At 43.8% G+C, this 17,655-nt stretch overlaps 1 protein-coding gene across 4 annotated transcripts in view; it reads left to right on the top strand.

Moving 5' to 3' along the window:
- Mef2 (myocyte enhancer factor 2) overlaps positions 1 to 17,655 on the top strand; it is a 111,091-nt gene that overhangs the window by 82,670 nt on the left and 10,766 nt on the right. For all 4 annotated transcript variants that reach the window (XM_022806732.2, XM_022806733.2, XM_086990913.1 and 1 more), the window contains 5 exons: positions 10,379 to 11,274; positions 12,439 to 12,642; positions 15,495 to 15,749; positions 16,050 to 16,194; positions 16,761 to 17,159. In XM_022806732.2, the coding sequence (XP_022662467.1) occupies positions 10,379 to 11,274; positions 12,439 to 12,642; positions 15,495 to 15,749; positions 16,050 to 16,194; positions 16,761 to 17,159 (1,899 nt within the window). Of the gene's footprint in view, positions 1 to 10,378; positions 11,275 to 12,438; positions 12,643 to 15,494; positions 15,750 to 16,049; positions 16,195 to 16,760; positions 17,160 to 17,655 lie in introns of those variants that run through there.

Here is a 17,655-nt window from a genome sequence, read left to right as displayed (position 1 = left end):
GAACCTGGGCCACTTTAGATGTCCTTAGTTTAGTATGTAATATTAAAGCTTCACAGACACAGACAAAGAAAAACCGTTTGCATTCCAGTGATGTTTGTCATAGTGGACAAGTTTTCGCTATAAAAAAGGTCTTAAACAAAAGTATTAATTAAGTTAGTAGGTACACTATACACCCTGTTTTTTTTATGGGAGAAATAAGTAGCCAACAAACTCTGTGCGCTTTGAAAAACTTATGTGACCAACCGTACTTTAAGACACTTAGCTCGATTCGGATGATCACTAGAACACGTTTTAAGCGATACAATATCCTAAAAACGTTAAACTTCAACATCGGACAAACTAAGGCTGGCGTATAGTAAGCCTGTCTTTCCTGTTGCACTGCAGGTGAGTAAGAAAAAGGTGGTCCTGAAAACGTAACAAAGGCTGGGCAGGTCATTAGATCCCTGCAAGCGGCCTGTTCACATAAAGTATTTCATCTTTTTAGCCGTTTTTTGTTATTATGATTATTTCGGTTGCTGCGATAAGGGCGTTAATCATATCTTATTCGTAGGCGATCAAGCGACTGATTGGCCATTGCATGATATCTTTATTATCGCGATTATGTTGCTTTAAACATGTATAACTATGTTTTACGAACTACGCTTCTTATTTTATATGAACGCCACGTCCATTTTATAATAGGTGGCAATCTATTAGTTCCAGCTCCCGGAAGATCGAAAAGCACGTTAGCTTTTTTCTTTGCTATAAACGGCCAACACGGGCCAACTATGTATGGCTGCTTTGTGCTTTATCGTTGTTGTGGTGCCGCCGTTATTGTTGTCTGTCTAGAATACATCAACGGCAGGTGCTATTATAGTATAGTCTATCGGTAATTTCACCCGTAGCTTCAGCCGATACCGCGAACTAGGCTATCGCATGAAGATGGTTGGCACCCGACCTCACTAAACCATCATATATGCTGCCGGTAATGCTACCCATAACGCTGCTACCGTTGATATTGACGCTAGTACGAATGTTTCAAATGGCATGACGCACTTCATTGTCAACCATTATCATTTTGGAGGGATTTCGACAGCTTTCGTTTCCCTCCTCACCTATATTCTAGTGGTACGGCCGCTTGACAATAATTCAGCGGGAGCTAACCAGCGAAAGGTGATGACTTTCAAAGATATTGCTTTAAAGTGGAGCTGTGCTAGCCCACCACTGGGATCTTTCTTTTGGATTTTTTTTTCTATTGCCCTTTGGCGAAGTGTGATAATGCCTCACTGTTGGGTGTCAGCGGTAGTGATGGCTGGGGCAACTTCAAAATACTAGTGCCTCCTCAGCCAATCTGCGGGGGCAATCTGCTGGAAGGAGTTCGCCTAAACCCAAGTACGGAATATCACAGCTGAGAAAAGCGAGTTTGCGGCGGCTGAATCTCGATGGCCCATCATTTGCGCCTGACGTTAATGCTGGCCAGCAGATTTAGTACATTTAGTCTCCGTGCAATAGCAAGTACCTGAAGGCTATTTTCGCTTGGCCTGACGGTTCACACCTCCCGGACTAGATCAGCAGTTAGCGAGCTAATTAATCGAGAATATCTAGCTAACCGGTCTCGTACATATGTTGTTGGTTACTATTATCGTCGTTCGGAGATCGATCTCTAATAGTCAGTTAAATCTTGTTCGTTTGCGATTTACAGGTTAGATTATCAATTATGGACATTGGCAGTACCGCAAATTCAACTTTCCAGCATATAACAACCTTTAATAATTGCAAATGGCTAGTAGATGTAAAGGCTCATTGTAAAAGCACCCACGTCGTTTGTGTTGGGTCGCTAATTCGGGAGTGATACCTAAAAACCCGTTTAATCCATATCGCTTTTGTCTCTCGCGAATTTTTAGGATTTTGCTTCTCATTGATCATATACAAAAATTCAGTAGCACACAACTATGCTTAAGGTGGCCGTGCGCATAGGCCGTGCAACCCATCATGTCTGAATGGCCGACCGCTGTTGTTTAGCTCTGTCTAAATAGGGACCCATAGTATCCAGCAGCAGCACTGATGACTGAGAAGATAAAGGCCTCAAAGACAAGGAGATCGTGCGCTGCAGTTAATATTGTTATTATACATTGACACCAGCTGACCTGTCAGACAGTTGTAACGATTCTAGCAGCAGAGGTTGACGAAAGCCGCACCGGTAACGCAAGCCCTAGGCAAAGTTTCCACTTGAGCACTTAACAGTGGAACATTGTCGTCGCCGTCAACACTTTTGGCCCCAACGAAGAATAGAGAAACGCTAAGCAGCCCGAATAATTTGCCCCCTACCTCTTTTGATGAACTGTTTAGTAGTAGGCAACGCAACCATTACCATTATCAAGGCGCTCAACGAGAGTGCGCGAGTGTATGGGAAGCTAGTAGCATCAACCAACTGGAATCGATTCTACATGAAAAGCTGCTTAAAAAGTAATAGGTTGATCAGCCGACGTGGCAGTTTTCGTACCCTCCACCTACAACCTATACAGCAATAGCTGGCAAGAAAACAAAAGTGACAACCTTCTGCAGCTCTATAATCAATTCCGTGCAGGCGGACAGGATTACACAGTAGGAGAAGTATTGACATCGTGCGGGCAATAGACGTTATATCGTAAAGAGAGGCCGACGAGATAATTGGCCTTCTTGCACTACATCTGCTAACTGTCTACACAGAAATGTCAGCCGCGACATATCAGCTTAAAAGACGGGGAAAGCGAAAACGAAGACGTAACTAGCGCTTAGAGTTATCCCCCATCCCGCTCCCTCCCCCCTCTCTCTCTCTCTCTTCTTCTTCTTCTTCTTCTTCTTCTTCTTGTTCTTCTTCTTCTTCTTCTTCTTCTTCTTCTTCTTACTATCTGTTGGACTTACTGTTTTCGATTACTCCTCATACAGATAAATAAACAAACTCGAACGGCTTTGCAGACTTCTCAGAAAAGTTGTACGAGCAAGAAATGTTCAATGCGTAGCAGCAGCATGGAGGCGGGCCTTGCATTTTGGTAAGGGACGCTTGTCCGACCGAAACAAGGCACCATGTAGAGAAAGGGTTTGTGTTACAAAGCAAATAGACCGATGATAGCCACTTCGGACGGATACGCCGCTTGAAAATCATATCTAAAGGAAGGTCTATGCAGAATAGAACGCGTTGAGAAGTATAGGGGGGCTTAGTTCTACCTGACCGATCGTGCGCTACCGCCACCCAATTGACAATGTGGCTTTCAAAAAATAAATAGCATCACACTAGTAACTTCTTTCCCAGCTACATTATTAACTGTCGATCTACCTTCTATATGCGTAACTTTAGGAGCCAGTTGAACAGAAGCATTTTGACGCTAGTCTAACTTCACTATCACTATCCCCCTCTGACGGGAGCAGTTATCACTACTTAAGCGGAATTGGAATCAGCTTGTCCTTGAGGCCAAGGCTTTCACGCGTGCGTTGTTACCTATTGTAGTCATTATTGCGAAAAAGGCTTTGGTGTCGCATTAATATTTCTGCCGTAACCGCCGCAGCGATCTGATGTTAATGCGGCTGCTGACGTTGGCTTAATCCGCTAAATGAACAGGACGGGCAGGCCAACCGGTAAAATTCTTGTTATTCAATCAAAATTCGAAATACACTTACAAAGCGTTCATTTCAGTGCGTGTGAACTGAGGTGCTGGCATCGTTCTAAGTAACCTTTATATATATATATAATAAGCATAATTATACGTATGAGAATATATAATACGGGTATTATTGCAAGTTTAATTGTAACGTCGAACGCAGTTGCGGTGTAGTTCTTTGACTTCTTCGAATTTGAGGTGATCTGATAATAATAGATCGACGTAATGAGAAATCAATATGCGTGCATTGGCAAGATCGTCTTCTTAAGGCTTATTATAGGGTCTTATTAATTTATTACGTCTAAATGCCCCTTCTTTTTATATATAAGTTTTTTTTGAGATATAATTAGTGTTTTAGAATCAAAATGTTTGCTATTGATTCGATTGACCGGCGGCACGGTGATTTTGCAGCTGCTACGGACACGACTCGCCCAGCGTCCAATGGGCACAATGAGTGATCATAGTTACGACAACTGTTTACTATAGAAGTTGCATTCTTGGTGCCAGTTGGTAGGTCTGACTGTATATTGCGTCTTCAAGTTACTATCTTGTATAATGTTTCCTTTTTTAGAATGTATCTTCTATAATGTTTCCTTTTTTTAGATTAACTTGAATTTTTACAAATTAGTAGGCTATTTTTTTGCCAAAAATTTTAACACTTTGTGTGGCGCACCTAAAGTGAGAATGATATTGAACCTAGTAACAATTGTTTGAGGATGAACTCGCTGATCTAGGACTTCACCCGACTTCCATGAAGTGGCCGAAGGGCTAATGATGCATGATGTACCGTCGGATCTAACGGCAGCGGTCAAACAGTGAGAAATTGTTTTCACAGCAAATTTTCCTCCGATATTTTATCTCATATTCCCTTCCATTCTGCATCCATATTCACACCTTTTTTTTTTTTTTTTCGTTTCCTGTACCAATTCGATTCATTATCACACGTCTAACAACTACCGAATGTTGTTGCAGATTAAAATCATTAGCTATAACGTGTGCGAGAGGGCCTGCAAGCTGACCAACAAATAAACTGTGTCTCAGCCTTAAACAGCACTTACGATCATTTAGTGGACATGAAACAGCGAAGGCGGCAGTGTCTGCTGTATGTTGGTTACGATAGACGATCGCGGGATTCGAGATGAGAATCTTAACATTCAGGACGCCCGTTGATGTGCGCTCCCTTTCTACGGCCATTACACTTTGCATCAAAGGCTGGCGAGTCTTTTTTGAGCTTATGTGCCCCCATTGCTTTTCCCGTTCAATTGATGATGCTGATTTTCTAAGCTTCGCTTTAGATCGGATCCATTCGTAAAATCTAACCTAAAGAAAGATCTAGAGAGTGTGCGTGCACGAACACGATGAAAGAAAGAGCATGTGAAGATCGTGGCGCCAATGAAGGGTTGTGCCCGAAACAACCGCCATCCTCAGAGGACTTCACAAGGCATCTGCGCATCCAGGGATGGACGTCTGCTCATTGCGAGATAGCGGAATTTCGTGCGCGGGTACCGGCTGCGAGCATACCTGAGGTCAGCCCTGGGTTCGGTAGCTGGCCGTCTAGATGGAGGATTTGAGTGAGCCGACCGTTTGTGCGTTAGTGATGGACAAATAAGCCTGTTGTCGGTTGCCTGCCGGCCGGCCGGCCGGCCGGCCATCATGCCTGATCGCTACCGGCCGAGTTGCCCAGTTGCTTGCGCTCCAGTTCATCTGATGAATCAGTGCACGAACGAACCGTTTGGAAAAGTTGGCCTGTACTGTGCGTTAGGTCCACTGCAGCTTTATATCGGCAAGCACCCAGATATACATTTTGCTAGGCATATCCTCTATCTGGTCGCTAGCGGGTCCCAGTTCCAATTAGCGGGCAGAGGTTCTACAGTCTCTAAACAAACCGTTCCTCGTCGCTTCATAGCGGACAGCTTCGAATCATTCGAAGATACGAGAGCTGCATAAGAAGTTGAGGAAGCACTCTGATCTAGGCGCGTTTTGAGTCCGCCGGATCAACCTTCCTTTTAGGTGGCAGCAGTACCATTACTAACTTAGAAAACCGCACATGTCTAAGTCTCCGCTACAGGTTGGTCGGTCAGCGGGTTCCCGATTCGCCCTTTGAACGCGGTTGTCTTTGAGCTGTTGGATAGAATCGATTTGGGCAGTCGGTGTTTGACGAAATGGATGTTTTTCAACGTGATGATGGCGGCTCAACGGTCAGCGGCGGGGTGGGTACAGAAACGAAAAGCGGGCGACTAGTTGAGGAATGAGGAAAGACGAGCCATGTTAATTAAAAATGGCCTCTTCGTTGTGATAATGACCGATGATAAGGGAGACATTTTTGTTGTTGATTGAGTCCAAACAGGACCATGACGAACGGACGCCGTAGGTGAAAATTCGTAAAAATCAAATAAGGTCGAATAGTAGAATGTATACATATTTGCAGACAATGCGAAAAAGTTTATATCAATAACGGCCATAAATATGTCAAGATACCGTAACGTTTTTGCAGAAATCAAGAGGTGCTTTTATTTCATTGCCTTGCCGTACATCTCACTATGTATTGATTTTATCACATGCATTTTAGCAATTCTGACATAATATTTTGTACTCCGTTGAGATCCACGCGCTCACTATCAGGGGAACACGCATACGGAACAAATTTTAGCTTTTTTCTTTCATCGACGATTTTTTTCTGCCTACCATTTGCCGGTGCACGATCGTAATCGATAAGCTTATATGAAGTACGCCTGAAGGACGCCCGAGGTAGCTTGAACGTGTGCAGCTTAAAGCCACGTCGGGCGCTGCTGTCAAAAGGGTAAAAGTTTGTTCCGGATCATGCGTAGCCCCACGCAAGACAGGGTCCATCAGGGCGAGCCTGACTGGAAACGAGCGAACGCTGTGGCACGGTACCGGAGCGAACACAGAAAAGAGATGTAGAGTACGAAAGACTACTGCGAGTGCGTAATTGTTTTGCGTATTTCAAACTGTCAAACTTCCAAAATTAAGCTAATTCAGCTACGAAGACTTGTTCGATTTGCTACTGGTAGCAGCAACTGTCCGCCGAAGATGTGGCTGTTTCATCTTCTGTTCCTTTCGAATGAGCACGGCATAATTGTGTCAATTCGCCAATTGTTTATCTACATTTTTCTGTAGAAGGAAGCTACACAGATCTGCCGCTTTCGGAAAATCAGAACGAAGTTAAAAAGCACGCTTAACCATCGACGGGCACCTGTGCGTAGAACGAGAAATACTTATCGTGCTTAATATGCAGAAACATGAATGGGAAACGAGATCGAAAACTGCAGTAATAATAATTAACTGGATCATTAAAAATCCACCAGTGAACCTAGCTTTTTATTGCACAGAGCTCATATGGCACCATCGTGCGTGACCGTCACAGTCTATCAATAATTAACTCAATAATCAATAATTAGAGTTCTATTAGAAAAATGTCTTTATTAAATGCATATATGTTGTTGCTCACAAATTCACCGTTGTAAGTTTTTTTTTCTCAATACTAATTAATTTTTTCGTGATGTTAGTCTGCAATTTTTTGGCACATTAATGAAAACGATCGCATCCGATGAAAACCTCAGAGCAAATTATCATTGTCTGAAATATGTCAACTTTCCTCAGTGTAACGTTGCCTCTCCAATTCTACTTAGCAGGTTTTCTGTATCGGTGATGCAACGACACCAGCAGACATTGAGTATGGCTCTCCTCCCCTGAGGTTGCGTAGGTATCATTACGACTTGCTTGATTTCCACCGTTCTCTTGATGCCTAGGTTTGTATTGCATAAGACTATTTGTGCTGACCGAAGCTGATCGTCGTGTCGTTTCCCGAGTCCTCTTAAGATGACATGGATTGTCGAGGCGTTCCATGCGTCTCTTCAATGACACGATCAAAGCGAAATCACACGACGCACGAGATGTCGTCGAACTCAATGCGGCTTCAGATAGAGAGAAGGGGTCAACCGTTCGTACGAAGAAAATCTTCTCTACGATCTCTGGTGTTGATCTGAATGGTGCAAAGTATCTGTTCAACAGTATGAACTAAGTAACTCTGGCGGCGAATAGATTCCGGGTCAGCGCCAATTTTAGACGAAAGAAGGAGTCTAATCGATTAAGGAAGATGCTGAGATCGAATAGGTAGCAGCGCATGCAGTGCTCTAAATAAGGACCCCCTGCAGAAGAAATGCTACGAACTCGAAAGTATAAGCAACAATAACATCATAATGCATTAGTTCCTATTATATAGTTCTATACACCATACGATCCAGAAGGGTCGGGTTGATTTCTAACTGAGTGAGCAATTAATTTACACTCTCTCCCTCTCCCTCTCTCTCTCTCTCTCTCTCTCTCTCTCTCTCTCTCTCTATATATATATATATATATATATATCACTCCAAAGAGGGGTTCGATCCAGAAACAAACAACAGACAAGTAAGCACAGCAGCGATGTGCACAAGGACCGGATCCTGTTCTGCGAGAACACCCGGCTTATCCGGGAGAATGAGGACCATACTTGTAGTTTTAAGATTTCTTACTGATACTTTTGCCTCTCAATAAATATGTATTTTTTTGTATTTAGTTACACCTATATATATATAGCAGTACAGCTCAACTGGGCAACCGTATATAAAAATGTAAGGCTTAGGTCCAATTTGTAAACACACATCAGGGTCGCTGTTACCCGACAAAAATTGCTATAATAGGAATAATTTGTTGAAAACGTCACTGGTTGATTAGTCCAGACGAGCGGTAACATAAAGAGATAATGATTTCTCATAGTTGCAATTCCAACTTTAGCCATTTTGCTGTAGATATTTAAATCTAAATTTACTTAGATAACAGCTTGAGCAGTCAACTTGCGAAAATAATGCACAAAGATTTTTTGTTTTCTATCTGTAAATTTCTTCTTTGTGGGTCTTCCTATTTGTATGGAGCTACGATACGTTAAATGTGCAGCACTATATTGGCTAATACAGACATCGAAAAATCTCATGGCTCAGTTATCTACAGGACTGGCGAATTGCCAGTTATCGTCGTAGTAGAACAAAATGGGCAGATTCTTGAATGAGTTTTGTGGAAATCTGTTTCAAAGTGGGGCGGGAAAAACTCCGAACCCAGCTAGACTAGTAGAAGGACTAATTGAGTCTACAATGGATGATGTAGCTTCGTTCGAGCCCAACACGAAACCCGCTATTTGTTTCTTTGCTTCGCCAAATAGTATCATCATCATTGGCAATGCCATGTTGAGTTGCTATGATTGGAGACAACCACATAAGCGAATAGATGGAAGAGACAACAGGGTAAACTCAAACGGAGAAATCTCCCACGCGCTCGATTCAATCGACGTAATCAGGGCCAATTTTTCATCGACTTCAGCAGAAGTCCATCCTCGCACGGACCGTTAGTACATACTGTTCTGAACTGCCCCGCGCTCGTTTCGGAATTAAAGCTGTAATTTATTTTCGTTGTTTTCCGCTTTTCGTGGTTATCGCATATCCGACTCCTTTATTTCATCCACCTGTCGGCAACACCGCAAATTTAATATTTGATCATCTTGACCGTACGCCACGGGATGGCTACGAACATTCACTTGTTGTCATTATTGTTGTTGTTGTTGTTGTTGTTGTTGATGGTGTTGATGTTGTTGTTGTTAAGAATAACGACAACACACGGTTATTAGCAAAAACCGAGTTCGCCTCATTTTTGGGGCTAGATACTTGCGCGAATAGAACCAGCAAAGGTCGGAACATTCGCATACAAACGGAAATATCTTCTCTTGTCCTATGGCCTACTACCCCCTACAGAATACATTAAAAAGAATTAAGCATGCTGAAAAAAGGTCCTTAGGCAAAAGAACTTAAGAATAGATTTTAGGAAACGTTGGCTTGTATAATTGACCATTGTTTCGTAAGAACTCCATAACGCCTTTTTTTCTAGCCAAACTTTTTGTTACCGTTGGCTGTATAAAATGATGCAAAAATATGCAAATACCTTTTGAAATCATGAAGCGTCTGCTTTGCTTCGTGTTTATTTCATATCAAAAGCAACGCTGAAAGGATACAGTCAGTCGCTGAATAGCCCTAAATGTCCCAATCAAGTAGGAGATGACGTGTGATCTTGATTCGTCGTGGCTTCTATGGTCTCTCAGTAAATCAAAGTTTCGCTCGAAATATATCGTGAGCCTTCGTAACACAGTATTCCACCTCCGACGGATCTGGTTCCGTTGAACAGCGTGCGCGTTCTTCCTACTAACTCGGAGTCGGATCTAACCTGATGCAAGAAAAGCCAGCGGCGGGCCCTTTCCATCAGATAACAAATCCTGCTAGGGTTATTTATCACCGATTTTATTGCCTTAATGATGAACGGTGACGAGGCAATCCTTATTGGGCGAACCCTATTGCGACATCGCAAGCTATATATAATCCGCGCACAGACACAAATATGCACGTACACAGAGTTAGTCTCTCTTTTGGCTATTATCTCACGTAAAGGAGGCACATATCGGCCAAGATTTCGTATACGTATAACGTATAGTAGAGATGCTATTGACCATGATCATTTAAGGATAGGCCATCGCCAAGCGTCAACTTTCATTCGATAATGATAAGCAGATGCCTTGTTTATCTGGGTGCAAATTTGTAATACTGTACCAACAATCGATAAAGTAGAACTGGATAATTACAAACGTATGTAATTTCGTAACTTCTTTTTGCTAATTACCTACATGTTTTTCTTCTTTCGTTTTGCCTCGATTTTCGTTGCAGAATGCGGAACAGCCGGAAGCAGCACCAGCAATTTCTTAACCCGCAGCGTCGCCGCCACGACTCGAAACCTAAACAACAGCTGCGAGAATTCTGCCGTCCGCAGCATCAACAGCAGCAGCAGCAGCAGAGATATCAACCCCAGTATCAGTCACAACCCTAACGATTCGGCCGATCCCGGGAACAACGACAACAACAGCTCCAACTCGACCAGTTCATCCAGCGGCAATTTTTTCGTCGCGGCCGTCGCAGCTGTCAACAATTCTGGCAACAGTACCTCCTCTTTGTCGTCAAACATCTACTGCAGCAGTGGGCCGAACTGCAGGGCAAGTAACAGAAGCCCGCTGAGTCTGGCCCCCCCGGGCATTGGTATCGCTGCAGCTGGCTTATCAGACGTGCTCACCTCGGCCCACCAGCTGTCAGGCCCTGCACCTTTGTTGCAACTGTCAGACGGATCTGACGGAATAGGAGGCGGTCACCGACAACGACTTCAGCTGCAACAGCAGCAGATTACGCCGGGCAGTTCATCTTTGTCAGGGTCAGCGTCAACGCCAGTCTATTTATCGCCTTCGCTCGACCAGTTTCAGCAACGGAGGCCGTTTGCCACCGGTTCTACTGACGGCGAACGGCAGGGCATCCCACTCACGAACAACAGTAATAGTAACAATTTAAGGGTAACGGAACACAAGTTTTCCTCCCAGCAAGGTGCAACGGTCCTCCATCTTACAAGCAGTTCGCAGCAGCAAGGGCAGCAGCAAACTCATCTACCCCAACAACAACAATTTCAGTTTGTAGGAGCGACAGTCGTTAATAACAGCAACAATAGTAGTAACCCGAGCAGGAAAATGGGTCGTAAGAAAATTCAGATATCGCGCATCTCGGATGAACGAAACCGGCAGGTAAGAGAAAAAATTTGTTCGAGCTTAATTGAAGTTGTGAAAACGAGCTCGATCATAAATAGAGTTTGCCGTATACGAAAAGTTAACTTGCCCCTTATTTAATGGACGTAGTCGTAGGTGGCGATATGTTGTGCATCTCGATGACAATTCTACGAAAATTCTGCTAGACCATCTACACGTTCACTGTTAGAAATGTACATTGTGAAACCTTAGCCTAGCCTCTTACCGTGCCAAATGCTAAGTGCATGTTTAAACGACCAAAAGCTTTAAATGAAATGAACATACATTTTTGATCATCGTCAGACAAGCAGCAATCTTCAGGAAGATACGTCCCACGACTATCGAGTCGGATCGATGAACCCTAAAAAACATTTCGATTAAAGGACATGTTTCGGAGCCCTGAAACGCACGATGCGCGATCATCTCACGGCGCCATTCTGGCAGCAACATAACAGTGAATATACCAATACATAGTTTATTTTAATTGGTAACGCAGCGTTTGTTTGTGGCCTCGTAATAGTTTACATTTGACCATTACGTTAATGGAAATTGTCAAATTCTATTGGTCACAGTTATACCAAGGCTTTGGTATTGCGCGAGACATGGTCGCCCATAAAATCTTATGACTAGGACCTTGAAGTGCGATGATATATCTATATATTAATCGCTCAAATTAACCTTATACGCAAATTGCACAAGAGCAGGGATCAGAAACAAATCAGAATCAGGGACTCGGATCATATCTTTTTGGCATGACTTGAATATTTGACAGGATAGAGAATATTCTCCCCAGCACGCCCATAAGGCTTAAAATATATTCGGACCGAAAAAAAAGAAGCGAGTTTAACCGAGCATCAAGCTGTTACGGTGATAGGCACCGTTTGCGTTGAAGAAGCTCTAATGCAACGTCTCCAATATGTTTAGCCTCGACGAAAGGCGTATTGAGCTTATTTTAACTCACCGGATAGAGAAATCTCATGATTATCAGTCAGAGCGACCGTTGTTAATTGTGTCTAATAAACTATAATATAGACTTAGCCTTACAATGTGCTAATTTCTTCAGCACAACTTCATGCACACTTTGCGAACCGCATGGACCTTTCGTTATTCGTTTATTTTACCAGGATTTCCCCCCTCTCCCCCCTCTTGCTATTCCATGCGCAGGTGACGTTCACGAAGCGCAAGTTTGGCCTGATGAAGAAAGCCTACGAACTGAGCGTCCTCTGCGACTGCGAGATTGCGCTCATCATATTCAACTCGACGAACAAGCTCTTCCAATATGCGTCTACGGATATGGACAAAGTTCTACTCAAATACACCGAGTACAATGAACCTCACGAGAGCCGCACAAACAACGACATCGTCGAGGTCTGTTGAAGTCTCAATCTTCTCTTAATATATAATAATTTCATATCTATATATATTATATGCTATGATCGTTTCTGATACGACCCCAAGTAAGTCGACGGCAATGATTATTATTATTTGCAATAGCAAAATGTACCTCGTAAACGCTTTATCTAATTCATCACTATTCGCACAATATTCGTTAATTCACTGGACATGCCCTTCTAATTCACTCAAGTCGTTGTTTAGCCATAGCCCTCATCAACGAATATCTGGAAAAGTTTCCCTAACCCATTTAATCTGTCCATTATCTAATAGCTAGAACAGATGATGATGATTGCAATTCGATTTCTACAGCAAAATCGCGACCTCATTTTACAGTCAACCTTCGCGACTACGAAGTCGCACTCAGAACAATTCGTGAAGTAAACAAAAATCTGTTGTTGAATCAAAAATTACAGCGTCGACCATCATTCAGGCAGCTATCTACCATCACTTCGTTGCTTTCGCTGGTTGTCGCACTGATGTGGCTTTTGACCATTAGGATTTCTTGATCTAAATCCCCCCAATGAGGGCTTGACGTCGGCTCCCTCGCAAGCAGCGCCCTAGTCGAATTAGGTCCCACGTGGCGTTTCGCCACATCCTGATTTAGCTACACGATTCCAAGGTGAGAACACCCAGCTGTTTTCGTGCCCCCGTTGCCAGCAGCCCTTTCGTCGTTCCACGCGATTCACCCGTCCCACTCGATCGCTAGTATTATATACACTGCCAGCCGTGCAGATTTTCTCCATGGCGCCTTCGTTGCCTATCGCTTGAGGTGTTGTAAACTTCTCCAGGAGTTTTCCGACTCCCGACTCCTCCTAAACTCTGTCTCCTTCTCTTCTCTCGCGTGAGCAGACATCACCGGTTGCGTCCCCAAAGCAGAGCCGACAACCTCTGATCCCAGCCGGCCAATGCTTACTTCTATAGCAGAGTTGGTAACTTGCCCCAGAACTGCGGAACTCCAAAATGCCATCATCTGTTGTGCCCATAAATTGATTCCTGCTGCTTCAACCGACCCACGATAGCGATCCATGTCATAGTCTAAACTGGGAACTATTGCTGACGAGGGCAATGGCCAACGGCGGCGCTGAATGCGTGGCCACTTTCGACTTTTGGCTCTTGTCTGCTAGCCGCTGCTGCTAGAGCACAATTCTCCTTTCGTGCGTGGCATCCCAGCGACTTTTTCATACTATTTATGTTGAGAGTTGAGCAGCGTTCTGTAGACGTACCTCAGGTTAGGGTATAGACATAGAGCTGAGGGGAAAGGTCGGACACGAGACGTAGTACGCAACAAGCAGCAGTCAGGGCTGAGTTTGAATCGTCTCTGGGTCTGCCGGATGCATACCCGGGCGAATCTCAGCTGGCGAGAGAAGTCCTTGAGAGTAAGCTGGCCAATTTTGGCATCGTTATTGAGTTTAAACTCATTTGCCCCATTAGATTTGAGCTATGATCTTGGTTAACGGCCAGCCGCATCATGCAATGAATGGCTTGGCTGCCATTTCGGGCAGCTGGGTGAGCAACCTGCCATAGTTACTATAACAACGTGGAGAGTAGTCAACGTTTGGCTCAATCAATGGTCAAAAAAATCGACCGTTACGCACACTTAAAGGTTGCCGCCAACCGGCTCGTCGTCGATGTCGGTTTCACCGTCATCTTTCATGCTGACGGCTGGAGGGGGCATCCCAAAAGGACGAGGGGACCACGAAGCAGTAGACAACACCAGTGGTTATCGAAGAGTTCTTCAAAGAATTACGAATTCATTGAAGGCAGCAGAGACAGATGCGGTAACGACAACGCCGGCCGCGAAATCCTATGGCCAATAGGACGATAAGCTGAAACTTTCAGGCCGGTGGATGGTTTACGATACAAAGTTGACAGAGAACATTTCGGCACATCGATCCCGTCAATAATTAACCCCTTGGCCCCCGTTTGCTATATGACAATGATTTAAGGCAAGAACACCAGCGGCACTAACTTGACATAGCAATAGCTGCATAATAGGCAATATATCAACGGGGGAGAAACGGAAATGAAGCGAAATCATAATGATACCATTATAAATCGTATCGCTGCTGTTGTAGGAACAATATTCGAATTTTGACTTGATGTTTATCCCGGTGGGCCAATAGATAATCTCCCTTTTAGAAGTCCCGTGTTTACGTTTGCGTGGACTCTGTTGATGATGACATATATATTTTAAAAGGAATGCTTAAATACGCTAATGATTGATGAACTGTCGTTTTCAATTAGCGTCGGCCGACGGAGCCGTCTGGCATCGGTCCTCTCAAAGCTTAAAGAGGTCAGCTACGCTACCAGATATCAGTGAAGGACTCTGAAAAGGTGATCCTTAGCAAAGGATCAACAAAACTGGCGACTGTACGACCATGCAGCTTTAGCATCTTCTACTAACTTGTTATTACTAATATTTCTGTGTTAGGTTCAAAACGGGAAAACTTTTTCATTGAGAAGATGCGCCAATGTACGGTAATCATACCCTATACTTTTTTTATTGTCGGAAAAACGTTTGTGCTTCTGTCCGGTTCCGGAAGGGTTTTTCTTACTCTACCTTAGAAAACATCTGACGTGTTAAATTCGCAGTGTTAGATTATGTATCGTAGTCAATTAAAGTAGATCACATAATATATTTGTGTTATAATTGATTGTTCCTGATACCTATTTACAGAAGCATGTTTACTTTATAACGATGTACTCTTGGCCTCAAGTGTTTTGTGCCTCACCATTCCATATAACAAAACGACCCATAGTTAACTCGATTTCTCTGCATTGATTTGTCGCGTACTTTTTTTTTTCGTTCATATGATTTATTTTAGGCTCTAAATAAGAAAGATCATAAAGGCAACCCGGGCTGCTGTGATAGTCCCGACCCGAACGATGATGATGGAAACGTCGGAGCGTACACGATACCGGCACGCCCTCTGGAGACGAGTAACGCCAACAAGCTCGGCCCTGCAAATTACCCCAAACTCAACGAAGATTTCGAGATTATGATGCAGAGAAGCACTTCCGCCACAGCGACGGCGGTCACTTCAGCACAACAAGCACAGTCGCAGCACAACGGAGTCCGGGTGAGTTAGTCGCTACAAAGGTAAGACCTAGCCCAACCGGCCTATTTAAGCAGATAGGCGGTGGTGATGCCAATTTTCCAAAGACCTTATATTGATAGATTACCCACAGCATGTCGGAAGGTCCATTAAAATATTGTTCATTTTTGGAAACATTTTTAAGCTGTTCCCCCATTTCACTCTCCGAGATTACGGAATACTTCTCAAGAGAAGTATCTTCAATTCTCATCCGACACACACATACAATATATATATATATATATATATATATATATATATATTGTAATCGTTCTCCTACTGCAGGATTCAACGTCTCCATTTCACGGACAATCGTTAAGTGTGAGCAACGGACCGTTGAACGGGATGTACTCACAGGACTCGCTAATGCAGCCCTCGCCGACACAAATGTCGCAGAGCAGCATCAGCCCGAGACCAAGCTCAACTGGAGGTATGTCCAGCTGGAATAATATCTTCCTACTACATGTTCATTTACCTATAAATTTGTAATGCATAATAAAAAGTGCAGTCATGATAAGACTCATCTGACCTTCAAATGATGAGAGCTTTGAAGTCGGTGAGCTGTGACATCAGCTAGGATCATACCTTGTTTTATAGATGTAAGGCGTTGTCATGTTCCACCTTACATCGTGTACGTCTGTGCGTTTCCTGTGATCGTGCTAAATACAAAAAAAAAAAAAAATCTATTGAAATTTTCTTTGACAGCACTCATTAATCTATACAAAGAACTGAGATGACAACAAATGCTTATTGGTTATATATATCATATGTATATGATATCAATCTCCGACTTTTTCTGGGTTAGAGCTATAGGATTGCCTTTCTTTTTGAATATGACACAATCGAGTAGGTCCTTCTAACGTTGTTGGCCCCTTTTCGTTCATCTTCTCGACTATTCATCTGCCCAAAACGACGGTTCACACCACAATAATACTCATTATCAACAATATCGCTATCGTCGGCTATCATCCGGGTTATCATTGTCCACCACTTCAGCGGGCGGTGAAAATGGCTTGAGTGCGTACCAGCGCGCGGCATCCCCTGGCAATAGCGGGAGCAGCAGTCTGGCAGGCCCGCCGGTAGTGCAACCGGCCGCCGTACAGGGTGTCGGTAGCAGCCAGCAAGCGGTGTCACCCAAACCGAGGTCCCCGCAATGCAAGAACCTGCGCGTCATGGTACCGCTGCACCAGACGAATTGTAACTCACCCTCGCCCAACCCTAGTCAACCGATGGAACCAGGCGTCGTGGGAGGCGTCGGCGGTCAGCTCTATCTTTCATCGCAAGGCACAGGCATGGTGCGAGGCGGGGCAATAGCCACACCCGTCGTATCGGTAACGGGCCCGAATGGCCTGGCGCTTTCGGGATATCCACCCGCCTTCCAGGGCTTATCTCCCAGTACGTATTTTTCTAGCATGGACCGATTCTCCGCTTGCTTTGCTGCTTCGCCACAACGTCTGATTATTTTGTTCAACGACGGTACTGCGATAACAGCACATTTATATGCAATATCTATTTTTAATCATTTTAGATATAAGTATAGACAAGCAGAAATGTCAGAAACGAACGGCTCATCAATGTCCTATCTCATTATGCTGGTCGTTACCTGATCATGTCCGAACATACTGGACACGTAACAAAAATCCACGGACGTGTTAGCTGATCATCCATGCTACGTACCTATTTCTCCTGAGGTTGAGATGGAATGAATTCGACCTATAACTGTCATTAATTTACTTCGCTTAACTTTCAAGATGTTTCATGTGCGATCAATAAGTGCTGAATACCCTATTCTGCAGGCAAACATCTCATTAGATTTTCGCCAAGTCAGATTGTTTCTACTGTATTGATCTGAGCTGTTTCTATAGGGTGTTTCATTGTGCCGTCACTGGGC

The sequence above is a fragment of the Varroa destructor genome, unplaced genomic scaffold (genome assembly GCF_002443255.2).
Source record: "Varroa destructor unplaced genomic scaffold, Vdes_3.0 BEIS01000005.1, whole genome shotgun sequence".
Classification (NCBI taxonomy): domain Eukaryota; kingdom Metazoa; phylum Arthropoda; class Arachnida; order Mesostigmata; family Varroidae; genus Varroa; species Varroa destructor.
This window is presented reverse-complemented; position numbering and strand designations above follow the sequence as displayed.